Below are 13906 nucleotides of genomic sequence, written 5' to 3' on the forward strand. Positions count from 1 at the left end.
TAGCTTATCTAGATTTATCTTAAGTAGCTTAGAGTTAAAGTAATCTAACTAAGATAGTAGCTTTTTAGTAGAGGCTTAGTATTTTTAGGCAGTTTAATAATATAGGTAGTTTAATAATAAAGTACGTTAAAGTACGTTAGATAAACTACTATCTTCTATAATAATCTATAGATATTCTCTATTAATATAAAAGAAGTTAGACTACTTTCTAACTAAGCTAGAATATACTAATACTTACCTAAGATAGATCTAATAGAAAGCTAAAACTAGAAGAATTAATATTAAATAGTTTTCTATAAATTAGATGCCTACTAATAGGTCTTATAAATATTCTTCTCTAGTTAAAACACTTGCATATTGTTTGGCAACTAGGCCTCGAAGATATTAGACTAACTAACTATCTGCACTAACATGGTAGACTTGCTAGAGAACTGTTCTAGGTGGTGGATAGTACTACTCCGTTCGATTCGTGCATATATCGCTATCCTTTCCTTTCGGGCACGATTCACGGTGTCTAGGAAAGTTACTCTTGACTCTTGCAAGACAATCGCGGTGGCCTTCGGTAAGATCTGAGGATGAATTCGTTGATCGTAAACTGCTGCAGTAGAGGCCAAGCAGAAGAGTTATCTAATTCATATCTACATGCCATCCACCACGAGGGGGAGAATGCCCACTCTGCCTTTAGACATGTTGTCTAAGTACTATCCCACAAACCAGCAGTTGTTCATGTTTAGGTTGGGACACACCGGTACAACCCCTGTTCCTACCCGAGACAAAGACGCTCAAGGTGAAAGCGCAGCGACGAGCGAAGTCGCTTACTAACCCAAGCCTAGTAGGAATAATTAACGACGATATCACGTTCATTTCCGCAGTCTGAAGATAGCCTAGATCTCGTACATGAAGTTGGACATTGTCGGGAATCAGAGTCCAATCAGCAACGACATCACGGACAGAGTGATAGAGATCGAGGCCATTATGTGCACAAGGCCAGTCAGTGACGAGGTCAGGAATACAAGTGGAAGACGCCGAAGAACTCTCTAATCGACCTCTCGGGCAAGAACGCAATTAGGATCTAAGCATCATCACATCCGACACTCCAAACGCCGACGAGGTACGTAATACGCCAGGCACGTTGCATCTACTCGATGAGGACGTACTTACGTTGGGATTTATGCCCATGTCCACACACAGGTCGTCGGTAGACTCTAGGCCTATAGTCGTGAATGCTAACCTTCGCATACAGTCGGACCCGTGCTCGCTTCTGGTCCTGTCCATAATCGCGGCTGCAAGATGGTGGACTTCAGTTTCTTGTTCACGCCGACATCGACGTTGTATGGGATCCGCAGAGCCCGGACCTTATCGCCACTTCACGGAGACGTCGACGGCGTGGTGATGCAGAATGTGTTGCATTCGCACGCTGGCACAATGATGAACCAGAACTTGATAGGCGACATTGTCAAGTCCATGAACGACGCATGAGCATCCATGGGGGCGAACCTATCAACACCAACGAGGTCACCGAGGGCTCAGACAGAATCGACGAGATCCTCATTATTCTAAGGTCGATCATAATGACGATAGAGAGTCTTGACAGGACGGTGAGTATGATCAACACCACGTTACATGAGCAGGAATATAAACACACTCATGCCGAAGAACTTGGCCAGAATCCAGATTCCAACGCCCTCAGAATGGGGAGCTCGCCCGCCTTCAGGATCTTGATCGCAGACACGAATCGAGAATACGTAGGAGCACGCGCTCATCTTCTTCAGGTCTGCGATCGCCTTCATCACGAAGCCGGAGCCGCCTACAAGCGCAGGTAGCAACCTTACCACGAGTCTGCATGGGTCTGACAACAGCACTATGTCCACGACCACGTCCCTCTCCACAGCGACCTCCATGACGCTGCTCATTGAGCCGCCAGCGAATGAGCGTAGGCGATATTAAGGTAGTGAGCACAAGCCTACGATGCATGAGAACGTCCTTCGCTAAGTCAAGAGCACAGGGAGAGCCGTTAGCGAGAGTCTCGAAAGGTTAAAATAGGGAACTTTATCACATTTTTGCGCTAGGATAGATGTATGGTTAAGCCGCCGAAGCCGTGCGAGAACGTTCCTGAAGAGTTAGATTTGTAGCGGAACATTGTTATCGTGTAATCTGAAGAGTATATAAGTCTAAAAACGGTATCCGTCGCGAATAAACGAGGCTTAAAGCCGTATTTATAAGCGTTGAAAGACCCGCGTATAATGTCGAAACCCCCGTGTTATTAGTGGCGAGGGTCATGTTCGAGATGCCGGCTGCAAACGGGGTTAATTCTAGATGGGTTGATGGTGGACCTATCCCTTAGCGTTTATGCTAGAGGGACTGCGCTACCACTGTTGCAAACGTTGTCAGGCAGTGCCGGTTCCGAGAGGAACGCCGTCTTTGCAGACTTGTACTTGACAGAGACTGTTGGTAGTTGCGTGCTTCATTGAGATGTGCAGGAAGATTTGGGATGTGCGCAATCCTGGTGTACTTGAGCTTCCTTTTCTGATCGTGTCCGGAGTCCTGGATGCAGTTCCCAGGATTGCGGGGAGATACTAGAACACCAGTGACATTGGGATTACTATCTACGGCAGGCCTGTAGTAGCGGGAAGGCCGGCGTTTCGCGGAAGCGCCTGAACGCTGGTAGATGGCAGGCCTTAGGATGCTGCTTGCAAGCTTTATAGTGGGCGTGTGCTCGACTATTATGTGGAGGCGCACAAGGTGTAATGGAGTGTGGAACTGGCTGTGGTTAGTTCTAGAATGAACGTATTGAGCTCGGTGCTATGTAGGAGTTCCGGGAGACGCTTAGTAGAGAATGCAGTGGGAATTGTAGTATTGTGCGTTGCATGCACTCAACGAATACAAGCTTGTGAATCTCGCACTGCGCGCTAATTGGAGTGAAACGCAGCCCAAAAGTAGTTACTGCTGAAGTAGGAAATTGAGGAATACAGCAAATTAGGGTGAGGTGTATTGTATTGAGTGTATATAGCTCCGAGAAATTGAAGAAATCTCTGAGGCGCTAGTGCCCGATTAGGAAGCTTGGCGATTGTACTCCAACAGTTACTACAGGTGCAGACTAGCGTCTGGTTCGTGGCGTTGAAGTTGGAGTGCAGACGTGAGGCTGCGCGATTAGCGCGAGCAGGACAGGCGGCGAGGTCGAGAGCCATAGGCATATGCGGCTACAGGCATCAGAGTGTCCAGGGATATTCGTGAGATGGGGTTGCTGCCATAGGAGAGGGGGTATGGGCAGTATTTGCGGATGTTGGGAGGCAGAGTGCAGTGTCGAATGTTGCCTTAACTAACGACGTGTGTGACAACGCCTGAAGTCCTCAACACTACGCCACACAGAAGGAAGCTCCTAGAGGCTGCAGAGTGGTTGCACCGCGTGCAGAGGAGCATTATGCATCCTTCGGAGCTAAACTGCAAGCGGAGCTCGTATCTGTTAGGATTAGTAGACCAAGTGCAGAGATGCTGGGTTACGTGAATTCCGTAAGCGGCTTAGCGGTAACTCTGGAACATCAACCTCAGCTCTGTCAAAACCCTGCATTATATGCAAAGAAGCCTCTAGGGATTTTAAAGCAGTTGCACTGCGTGCAGTGGAGGACTTCGCATCTGTAATATGAGACTTGCAAGCTGCAGCCTGTCTCTGTCAGGAACGGTCGGTCAAGTGTGGATATGCAGAGAGGCGCTAATTCTGCAAGTAGGTTAGCGTCGACTACCTCCGTTGCCGGCACTTGGGGTCATCAAACCCCATTCCTAAGAAGCTACTATAGGGTGCAAAGCAGATGCACTGGATGCAGAATAGTATCCTGCATCTAAGCCAACTTAGTTGCAAGCTGCAACCCGTCTGGGTTAGGATTGGTTGGTCGAGTGCGTGGTGACGCTAATTCTGCCAATGGTTTAGCGTCGCATGCCGCCCTGGAAGCCCGATTATCAACCCCCATTCCTAGGGCGCTCGCATAACGTGCAAAGTAGTTGCCTTGCGTGCGAAGGAGCATCCTGCACCCCTGTTGGCCAATTTGTAAACCTTTGTCTATCGGGGTTGGTAAATTAAGCCTGGATATGCCTGGCGACATGAATTCCGCAAGCGGCTCAGCGTCGACTTCCCCTCTATGGTTCATCCACCTCAGTTCCAACGACATCAAACATCTACACCTCCTCACGTCAAGGTTGCTTGGAAGCAGCTTGCTTTCCATTCCGCCCACAGTCCGTCAGTTTCATCAGTCACCAACTCTCATAATGGAGATTACACCTTTATCCAGCGAAGGTTTAAGCTTCCAGAGAGCTCATGCAGCCTCAGTCTCAAGCACGGTGTCTTCGTCGGTCTTAGTCAACCCGATTTTCGGTTGTGATAATGACGTTCTGTCTAGGCCAGCATTGCGATTTGACTGGTTGCTCAAGAGGTGCAATGAAGCAACACTTCATATTCTTTCTACTCCAAAGTCTATCTACACCAAATCCCGCCATCCCCTACCTAGGTCATTGCCCACATCAGCCGCTATAACACCAGTCCGAACCCTTGCGAGCCTTTCCTTGCTATCCAGTAGCTACTCGAAACCAGAAGTATCAGCAAGCTGTTCTGGAATGCGAGTTAGCACACAATGCCGCGGAAATGGGACATCCGGGAGGGCTTACCGGCGAGTCGTTGCCGCAACTGACGCTTCTGGAGTCCAGCGTATCTGCCTCTGGCCTTACACTTCTCCAGGAGAGAGAACTGCTTCCGGAGGCGGTGAAGGAGGGCTTCTGTATCATCTTCATCATCTGCATCATCGTCCAGATCCACCTCCTTCATACGCCGAGAACTGTGCGGCTTCTTTGCAGTCTTCTCATGCTCGAGGAACTCCCGCAGCGTAGGGGCGGTCTCCGAGAGATCTGTTAACCCGCCATTGCGGTTGGAGGCGTTCCTTGCACGTGGCGATTCATCCGGGCGGCGAGAAGAGGCTGGGGTGGAGGTCGCAGTGTTGGTACCAGCGCTGGCGGAGTTCAGTCGTGGAGCTGCACCAGCAACTTCGAACGTTTTCGCGTTTTCGAGAACTTCGTCGATGTGACTCCGGAGCGCTAGGAGCTGCGTATACATGCTGTCGCCGCTGGGGTTTCCATCGTCTTCGAGCTGGGCCAGCATATTCCGAGTGGGAGCAAGAGGGACACGCTCTACCGACTGAGATGCTGGAAGCGGCGTACGAACCAGGTGGGGAGGAGTCCAGGGCCGCACAAGGGGCGGATTCGTGTACGCGGTGTTTGTCGGGCCGTTTTCGAGGTCGTTCGGGATCAGGATGCCCATAGGATTCGGCTCGATAGCGCGGTTGATTGCGTCAGCTACGAGATTTGGCACGGGGAAGAGGTCCAGAAGCGTGGGAGACATGGGGAGCCCGTGAAGCTCAGTGAGGGTGGTGTCGTCCATAAGATTTGGTAAGGGGAAGAGCTCCGGAAGTGAAGCCGAATTCGGAAGCCCATGAAGCTCGTGAACAGTGGCAGGGCCAGGGCTAGGGCTAGGCGTCATGGGTGCCCTCAGGAGCTCGTACTCCATATAAGGGTCCTGTGGCATGATGTCACCAGCATTGGTGTATCCAACAGGGGTGGTGGGCGCCATCCGATGGATGGATGTGGTTGAAGTATTCTGTGGAGGAGAATGTAATTTAAGATGGACGAAATGTCACCAGGAGGTATTGGATGTTGGGCCTGTACATCCCGTATAATATTTAACATCCGTCCTTTGTCTTCGCCTAAGCGGACGCTGAGGGGCCTTAAGCGTCGAGCCAACGCCGAGCGAGACACACAATCACTAGACTCTTAGCACACGGACCAAAGCGGAGGTTGAGCACAAACGCCGCCCAACGATTCTTAGATGGGCCCAAGCAGTCACACGAAGCGGCTCTAATTTCCTAGTATGCTCGGCATACCCATCTTGGTGCTGGACGCATGCCTGACCCCGCTCGCTATGTTATTAGAGTTGCTCGTCATGGTCCCCACTCTATTCCCGGGCTACCCTCGGGCGTTTGTGCACAACATCTTTCGACCTCTAGGGCTGCAATTTCGCACTCCGAGGCCGAACCCAGGTATTCGGGACTCTTGCCATATACGAGGCCACAAACGGACTTAAGGACACCTTCTAGTGACCCAAATTTCGGCCCTTCCGTTTGCGCTGCGTTCCCTTTGCTTCATCGCGAAATGTGAGCCAAATGGAAGCACCTCAAGCTTCGGTTTCAGGTGGACAGTAACTAGGAAAGAGGTGGTAATTTCATTTACAGTTCCCCGCTCCAGGCCTCTCCATTTCATTCTTTCGTTTCGCCAACAACTCATGCTTCTGCAAACCTGTTTTAATTCGCGGATGGCTCGTCCTGTTGAGCGGCGGTTCCGCGGGCGCGGGCTCCCGTCTTGGCCAATATCAGGGCGTTTGCACCATGCCCCAACAATCACTGCATCGCAATCCCCACAACGCGCTGAATCCGCTGGGGAAAGTTGTTATGGGCCATTTGTGCTCTTCATTAATAACGATAGGTTCATTTACATAGAGGAGTATGATGAGGATCGACCCGCGCTCGCAGCGCGGGAGGCACGTGCGCAGCGGTCTGGAAGCGGTTCTCGAGTCGTCGGCAGGCTGTCCTTGGCCGTGAGCCTGGCTATCGAAAAAGCGAGCGTCGTCCACGTTGTCCAGCATGAGCAGCCACTGCTCCTTGCTACCATGCAGCCAGTCGTGCACCAGCTTGAAGATGTTGGCTCTGGGATTCAGTCGCCCGGAGATGCTGACGCAGTCGGCAATGTCGCGGTAGCTCTGCTCGAACCGGGCGGCGTTGCTGGCATGCACCCGGAACACCCACGTCTCCGGCGACCGCTCGCGCGTGCGGTAGGCATGCTCGATGGCGAGCTGCGACTTGCTTCTCTTGCCGTTAGCATGTTGCCCTAGTCAAGCTATGCGCTACCCACCCAACGCCGCCTAGGCCGGCGAGCGCATTTTTGGTGGACCTGGTCGAGTGTCGTCCCGCGCTCGGCGTCGCGTGCGAAGGGTATGACGATGGATGGATATAGCGCCTTCGCTGCTGCATTAGACGGTAATAGAGCACTGTGTATTCTTCTGCCTGTCGGTACGATCCCTGGTCAGGCCGTTCTCCCGTAGCTACACGTTCCGCCGCAGTGCTGACCATGGAAGTATTGCTCTCATAAAACGACGGGAGGACATGGGGCGCGGAACTCGGCTAAACATATCCCCGCAGTCTGGCCACGTCTGGAACGCCGCTCTTGGTGACTGCAGCTTCAGCGCCCGCTGGACTCGATTTCTCAGAGCCATCTTCCTCCCTTGCAAGGATGTCCCTTAACTACGACTCAGACGACGCTTTCCCAAGATCTCCTGCCCTCGTTCCCATCCGACCAAAAGCAACTCCTTCACCCTCCCCACCACCCCGTGTGGCGCAGCAAGTTACCGTTCCGTCGACTGCTCAGAATGACAGCCCTCCTCCCTCCGGAAGACGCAGGAAACATAATCAGCGACGCACCCGCCCAAGTCAAGGGGACTTCGTCCTTATCCGCGTTATGGACCCAAACCGACCCGACATTGCACGAGAAGTCGGCGAACGAGCATTGAACTCGGATTCTGGTTCTGAGGCCGATGACGAGGACATAGAAGAGCAATCTCAAACGGATGCTGTCGATACTAATCAAGTGACGGCTGCAAGAGGACATAGGTATGATGACCTGAGCTAGACTCGTTTGTGACGGCTAAGTTCAACACAGCATCGATGATGCCTCTTACGGTTTTCCGTCCACACTTCCTGCACACCCGTCCATATCATCGACGACGACGACTCGTCTACTTCCATTAAGTACACCAATTCAGTCATCTCACGAGCCGCAGACAGACAACGCGGCGCAAGCAAGATACCAGAAGGAGAGTTTCCCTTCTGGCGGTTCACGGGCAATGAACGATAATGAAGCTAGCTACAACGGCGACAGGAAGCTAGCGTGAATGCAGGCAGCGATACTGTGACGATGGTGTGATCGGGGATAACGGAATTGCTATATGAGAGGGGTGCTCCAGGTCTTCTTCGCCCCTCAATCACGACCTGCCCAGCGATTTTGCAAGGGCGCAGCCAAATATAGAGGGAATATCAAAACTGGGGACCAGAAACGGGCTCCACAGTGGGAACCACAAAGGGACCCGTCGAGTCAGGCACACGCACACCCACATTGGGCTCTTCGCTGCGCAGTCTGGTTACTGCAGCATTGGTCCTGTACAGTTGCTTGCAAAACTATGGAATTTTCAAAGCCCAAGACTTGGTATCTTCCTAACCGGGAATGGCTAGCTTAGCGGAGTGCGCTGGAATAGATATTTAGCAAAATGTCGACGGCCAGCCCTGTTGCTTCACGGTTAGCGCGTGCTCAGCCACGTGGCGCTGCTGAATCATCAACCAGCGCCGAGCTTTCGCAATAGCTATCGTGCCTACGTCCTCGTCCTTCAAGCGCGCCATCAACATACGGTCGATAGGCTAATGGTAGGACGCAATGCGAGTGGCCCAATCCACAAATCCCTCCAGACTACCTGCAGAAGCCTCGAAGGCAGCGGCCCTCATCTGAGCAGACCCAACCTCGACCCTGCCCGTTCTCCCGCCACATCTTTCTCGAGACCCAAACGAAGGGGCGCGCTGCGCTCACAGAGATCTCGAAAACGAGCACACCCCACAGCGCCAGGAGTGCTTTCGTCGTCCGCCATCGAACCTCGCTTTCCCGCTCTACCCCGCTCTTCGTCGTCGAAATCGGGCACACCTCATTATCGTCGAACACAAACGAGGAGAGAACTACATTAGGAAATTCTTAAGGTACATCGATAGAAGCACTTGGTTCATCGGTGACGGCAGTAGCTCCCATATCATCTGCCGCCCAACATGTTTTGGTACGTACGCATTTGCTGTCTAAGGCTAAGCTAACGTCCTTAGTCCCATGAACCCTCCCATTGAAGACTCGGTTGTCCGTACAAGGCAGAACCACTGGTTGCTTGGTTCCCTCCATGTCTGCGAGCTTGTTGTCAACGTGCCCAACGACGCCGCGGTAAGTTGGGAAGCCGATGGAAATACCTACTGTATTCGCAAATCTTCCGCAGATGAACGGGACTCGACCGTATTGGGTGATTCAGAGAGCGATCGCTTTCACCACGCGGGCACCTCAGCCGCAGTTTGGAAAATCGGAGGCACATTTGTGAAAGTCAAGGCCTGGCGGCACGGTATGCAACTGGAGAGCGACACTATCCGGTTTGTTAACAGCATATCTTCGATTCCCACACCTAAGATTGTCCTCTCCTGGGTAGATGTTGCCTGGAACCGCTCCTTTTTAGTTCTGAAAGCCTTGGAAGGACAGACGCTGGATCAGGCTTGGGGATTACTGTCTGCTGATCGACGCATGCAAATTGCAGGCACGATTGCACAATTTTGCAGAACACTAGCTTTATCAACGTCGGAAATGCTGATGACTGCAAATGGAAATGGTGTTCTAGAACCCTTCTTAACCGTCCTCCCTCCAGACTCGGAACCTTCGTGGAAGCCCCAGACTTTGGGTCCCTATTCCTCCAACCAACTACGGTCTTACCTCTCAGAATCTCCAGTCTTCGAGGGCGATACAGATTCATTCAGTTTCTACCATGCAGACCTTGGACCATCAAATATTATAGTGACAGAGGATGGGAGCATTGTTGGGATCATTGACTGGGAGTCTGCTGCATTCTATCCGACGTTCTGGCTAGGCACGAAGCCACTCGTCTCTGCTGGTTTCTTTCTTCACGGAACAGAAATGCGGGCTTGGGCAGTTCTGTTGGCAAGCACCCTGGAACGTGAAGGGCTTTCGTCGGATATGCAAAAATATCAAGCGTGGAGAAAGGCAATTGGAAAATGATTCAATTCAGACCCAATTTATATGATCTTCCGTCTCCTGTATCAATCCCGATCAAGGCTAAAACAGTAGAATTTAGCATTATTGTACCGTGTATTGTTTCCGAGTACCCCCAGTAAGATCTGCTCCGCACTTCTCGCATTTCTCTGCACCAGTTACGTTGCTGAACTTGCAACTGGGGCAAGTCTCGTAGTCGATGGGTTCGCTAGCGATTGTTGCAGCCATGTTGAATGATCTTCAGAGCTTAAAACGTTAGTAAACGAAATTGGTTTGGCAAAAGAGGGGTGCTTACGTAGAGGAGCAGTAATAAGCTCTCTTGATTTTAGGTTGTGAGGACAGTATGGCAAGCAAAGATTTGAGATGATTCTAACGATGAGTAGGAAATCGTGTTCTATTTATCTTTCGTATGAGATAGCAACTCGAACTTATTCCGGTGAACTGCTGCTGTATCGCGCCGTGATAGGCATTAGCCCGCGCATGGACTGTAACCTGTTCTATTCGACAGTAGCTGGGATAAGGGGGCATAGTTGCCGTAACCACACCTTCTCTAGTCGACGACCTACATGAGCGCCGTCTGGAACTGGTGCCGCGCTGCAACGTCAGCCCGCGGCAGCCTATGGCGGACATGGAGCCCAACATCCCTCACCTCGCCCGGGGGAGTCCATGTCTCGTCCTGTTGTCATGCGGGCTGGATGTGCGGCAGCGCCCTGCTCCTCAATCAACACGATCTAAGGCCTTCCGTACAACCAACCAACCGGGCCAAACGGCACAGCGAAAGCGCTTCGGCCAACACATTCCGCATGATCGTCAAACCGTGAAGGGCGCGTCAGCAGTCCGCCTCGCACGGCTTGTTAGCGGGTGGAGTAAACGGCAGATCATGCAGCTGCGGTTAATCCATTGGCGGTCAAAGACACGGTTGCGACCAGCATCGATATAAGACCGCAGGAATCCTTTAACGCCGGCTCCCTAGTAGCAAGATAGAGATTTAGAATTTTACAGCCTCTAGAGCAAGATTTATGCGCCTTAAAACCTCTCTTTAGCTAATAGGTATATAAGTAGTTAGTTTATAGCCTTACTATTAACATATCTAAGACTATAAAAGTCGCGCGTACTAATAGAAAGATATTTAAGTAGAGTACGTAGAAATAGTATTTTATTAGTAATAATTTTAAGAGATAGTATAACGTACTTTACTACTAAATACTCTATACTACTAAACGCCTTATAATTTCTTAGTAAGAAAAATTAATAAGAATATAATATACTTTATAAGCTATATAAGTAAGCTAGCTACTTTCTCTTAGTAAGAAAAATTAACGAAAATTAATCTATATTTCTTAAATAACTAAGTAAAACTTTAATATTTTTCTATAAAAATTTATATATATATTTTTTATAGTATATTATACCTTATATTAAAGTTATACTAAGATATATTACGTAATTATAAAGCTATACGTATTTAACTAACTTTTAAGAAAAAATCTATTTTACTTCTAGTAAGTACTATTATATCTCTATAATAATCTATAAAACTTATAGTATAAAGTATTTATAATCTAATAAAAGTTTCTAGAAAACTTTTCTAAAGCTAGCTCTTCTAGATATAGCGTAATAAGAGATAGAAATTAGAAAAATATTTTCTTTAGAGTTTTTTCTTCTAACTATAGATATATATAAATAATCTAGCTCTATAAACTTATTATTTTATATATTATAGTAGGTTTTAACTATATAAAGCTTATTTACTAAAAATATAGTAGCTTTAAGTAGTTATTTAAAAGTAAAGCTATTTTAGTAGTATAGTTAGAAAGATAAAAATATACTAAAACTTTTTTAAAATTATTACTTCTAAATTTATAGAAGACTTATAGTATATATAATTCTATAATATATAACTTTATATAGCTAGATTATTAATATATATAACTATAGTTAGAGAAGAAAACTCTAGAAAGATTTTTTTAAACTTTTATCTTTTATTACGCTATATCTAGAAGAGCTAGCTCTATAAAAGTTTTCTAGAAACTTTTATTAGATTATAAAAACTTTATACTATAAGTTTTATCTATTATTATAGAGATATAATAGTACTTATAGAAGTAAACTAGGTTTATTCTTAAAAGTTAGTTAAATATATATAGCTTTTTAATTATATAATATATTTTAGTATAACTTTTATATAAGGTATAATATACTATAAAGAATATATATATAAATTTTTATAGAAAAATATTAAGTTATTACTTAGTTATTTAAAAAAAATAAGTTAATTTTTATTAATTTTTATTACTAAGAAATTATAGATTATTTAGTAGAGTAACTAGTTTAGTAGTAAAGTACGTTATCTAAATTTTTATAGAAAAGTATTAAGGTTTTACTTAGTTATTTAAGAGAAATAAGTTAATTTTAATTAATTCTTCTTACTAAGAAAAAGTAACTAGCTTACTTATATAACTAGCTTACTTATATAACTAGCTTACTTATAAAGTACGTTAATTAGCTTAAAAAAGATAATAAGCTAATAGTATATTAGCTAGTACTTATAGAGTCTAAAGTTATTTAGCTTTAAGTAGCTAATATATAGAAAAAAAAGTATAATTTATATAAAAGAAAGTAAATTTAGAAAAAGAATACTCTTATAATTAAAGCTAGCTTATAGCTAGTTACTTAAAGAAAAACTATAGATTAGAATAAAAGTAAGAAGTAGTATAAAGAGATAGTAGTATATAGTAGCTAGCTAGCTTAGTAATACTATAGTTACTATAGTAAGCTAGAGTATAATATATAAATATACTAGATAGTTAAAGATAATATAGATAAGTTAGATAGCTTATCTAGATTTATCTTAAGTAGCTTAAAGTTAAAGTAATCTAAATAAGATAGTAGTATTTAGTAAAGACTTAGTATTTTTAGATTATTTATTTATATAATATATTTATTTATAAAGTATATTATAGAAATTTTTATAAAAAAATATTAAGATTTTACTTAATATACTTTATTATTAAACCGCCTATATTATTAAACTGCCTAAAAATACTAAGCTCTTACTAAATACTACTATCTCTATTATAAAGCTCTCTATAAACGCTTAATTAATCTTAGATAAATTCTAGATATAGCTTACGCTCTAGACTATTTAATAGAACCTAGAGCTAAGCTTATAACACGCTATAGCTCTCTATATTATGCCTTAGAAGCGCGTTTATAATTAATATAACAAAGTTACTCTATAACGCGAAAAGATATCTAATTAAATAAAGCTTACTATAAACAAAGAGTAGGTAATAGTTAAGTATATACTTAACCTAGATACGCGAGAATTTACTCTCTAGCTTACTACTATTTAAGATATAGCTAACAAGCTGCTTACTAAGTAGAGTAAGAAGGTAGTAGGCTAAATCTAGCTAAACTACTTTATTACGTACTATTCTAAGCTTAAAATATAGCTTAATTATAAGTATAACTATTAGAGAGTAAAGTAAGAAGATTCTATAATTATTTAGACTTAGTTTAATCTAGTAGGTAATATAAAGGCGAAGTATAGTATTACTAATAAAGATATATATAATTTTAACAAATCTAGCTTTATAATAGAAATAATATTACCTTAGATAGTAGTTACTAGCTCTAAGAGATAATCGCGACTAAAGAGCCTTTAACTAGGTAATTATAAGTAGATTTTAGTAATTATAATAGTAAGAGTAGTAGGTAATATATAGATTCTACTATTTCTTATTATTATAAGTAAGAACTACCTCTTAGCGTAGTATAAGAGTAGCTAGCTACTACGTAACTAGGTTATAGCTATCTCTAAGAGTAGCTAGATAATAAATAAGGTTAGTATTACGTAGTTAAAGTACTTTAACGCGTATACTAAGAATTATATTATAGGCGTATATTATCTACTAATTTTAAATAGCTATAAAAGCTATAGCTTAGTTAAATTCTAGTAGTACTATAAGAAGAATAAAATTATAGCTCTCTATATACTAGTATATTTATTATA

The 13906-nt window shown here is 45.1% G+C and overlaps 5 protein-coding genes across 5 annotated transcripts; 3 read left to right on the top strand and 2 right to left on the bottom strand.

Annotated features, from left to right (window-relative positions):
* Window positions 1–897: 897 nt before the first annotated feature.
* Window positions 898–1823, top strand: BU26DRAFT_511495 (uncharacterized protein; the record flags this gene model as incomplete). Its single annotated transcript, XM_033827315.1, has 2 exons — window positions 898–990; window positions 1305–1823. 2 exons carry the CDS (start codon window positions 898–900, stop codon window positions 1821–1823), a joined length of 612 nt encoding a protein of 203 aa, XP_033676405.1.
* A 2604-nt stretch (window positions 1824–4427) lies between these two features.
* On the bottom strand, window positions 4428–5744 carry BU26DRAFT_525226 (uncharacterized protein). Its single transcript, XM_033830455.1, has 2 exons — window positions 4657–5744; window positions 4428–4600 (listed from the first exon to the last, which is right to left on the bottom strand). Exons 1-2 carry the CDS (start codon window positions 5609–5611, stop codon window positions 4569–4571), a joined length of 987 nt encoding a protein of 328 aa, XP_033676406.1. The 5' UTR covers window positions 5612–5744; the 3' UTR covers window positions 4428–4568.
* A 662-nt stretch (window positions 5745–6406) lies between these two features.
* On the bottom strand, window positions 6407–7064 carry BU26DRAFT_440941 (uncharacterized protein; the record flags this gene model as incomplete). The annotated part of the gene is made up of 2 exons (XM_033824431.1): window positions 6407–6896; window positions 6946–7064. The coding sequence occupies 2 exons, from the start codon at window positions 7062–7064 to the stop codon at window positions 6407–6409; spliced, it is 609 nt and encodes a 202-aa protein (XP_033676407.1).
* A 52-nt stretch (window positions 7065–7116) lies between these two features.
* On the top strand, window positions 7117–8402 carry BU26DRAFT_525228 (uncharacterized protein). Its single transcript, XM_033830456.1, has 2 exons — window positions 7117–7700; window positions 7750–8402. Exons 1-2 carry the CDS (start codon window positions 7324–7326, stop codon window positions 7979–7981), a joined length of 609 nt encoding a protein of 202 aa, XP_033676408.1. The 5' UTR covers window positions 7117–7323; the 3' UTR covers window positions 7982–8402.
* A 60-nt stretch (window positions 8403–8462) lies between these two features.
* BU26DRAFT_496358 (uncharacterized protein) lies at window positions 8463–9966 on the top strand. Its single transcript, XM_033826250.1, has 2 exons — window positions 8463–8905; window positions 8949–9966. The coding sequence occupies exons 1-2, from the start codon at window positions 8898–8900 to the stop codon at window positions 9895–9897; spliced, it is 957 nt and encodes a 318-aa protein (XP_033676409.1). The 5' UTR covers window positions 8463–8897; the 3' UTR covers window positions 9898–9966.
* Window positions 9967–13906: the final 3940 nt, after the last annotated feature.

The sequence above is a fragment of the Trematosphaeria pertusa genome (genome assembly GCF_010094035.1).
Source record: "Trematosphaeria pertusa strain CBS 122368 unplaced genomic scaffold BU26scaffold_24, whole genome shotgun sequence".
Lineage (NCBI taxonomy): Eukaryota > Fungi > Ascomycota > Dothideomycetes > Pleosporales > Trematosphaeriaceae > Trematosphaeria > Trematosphaeria pertusa.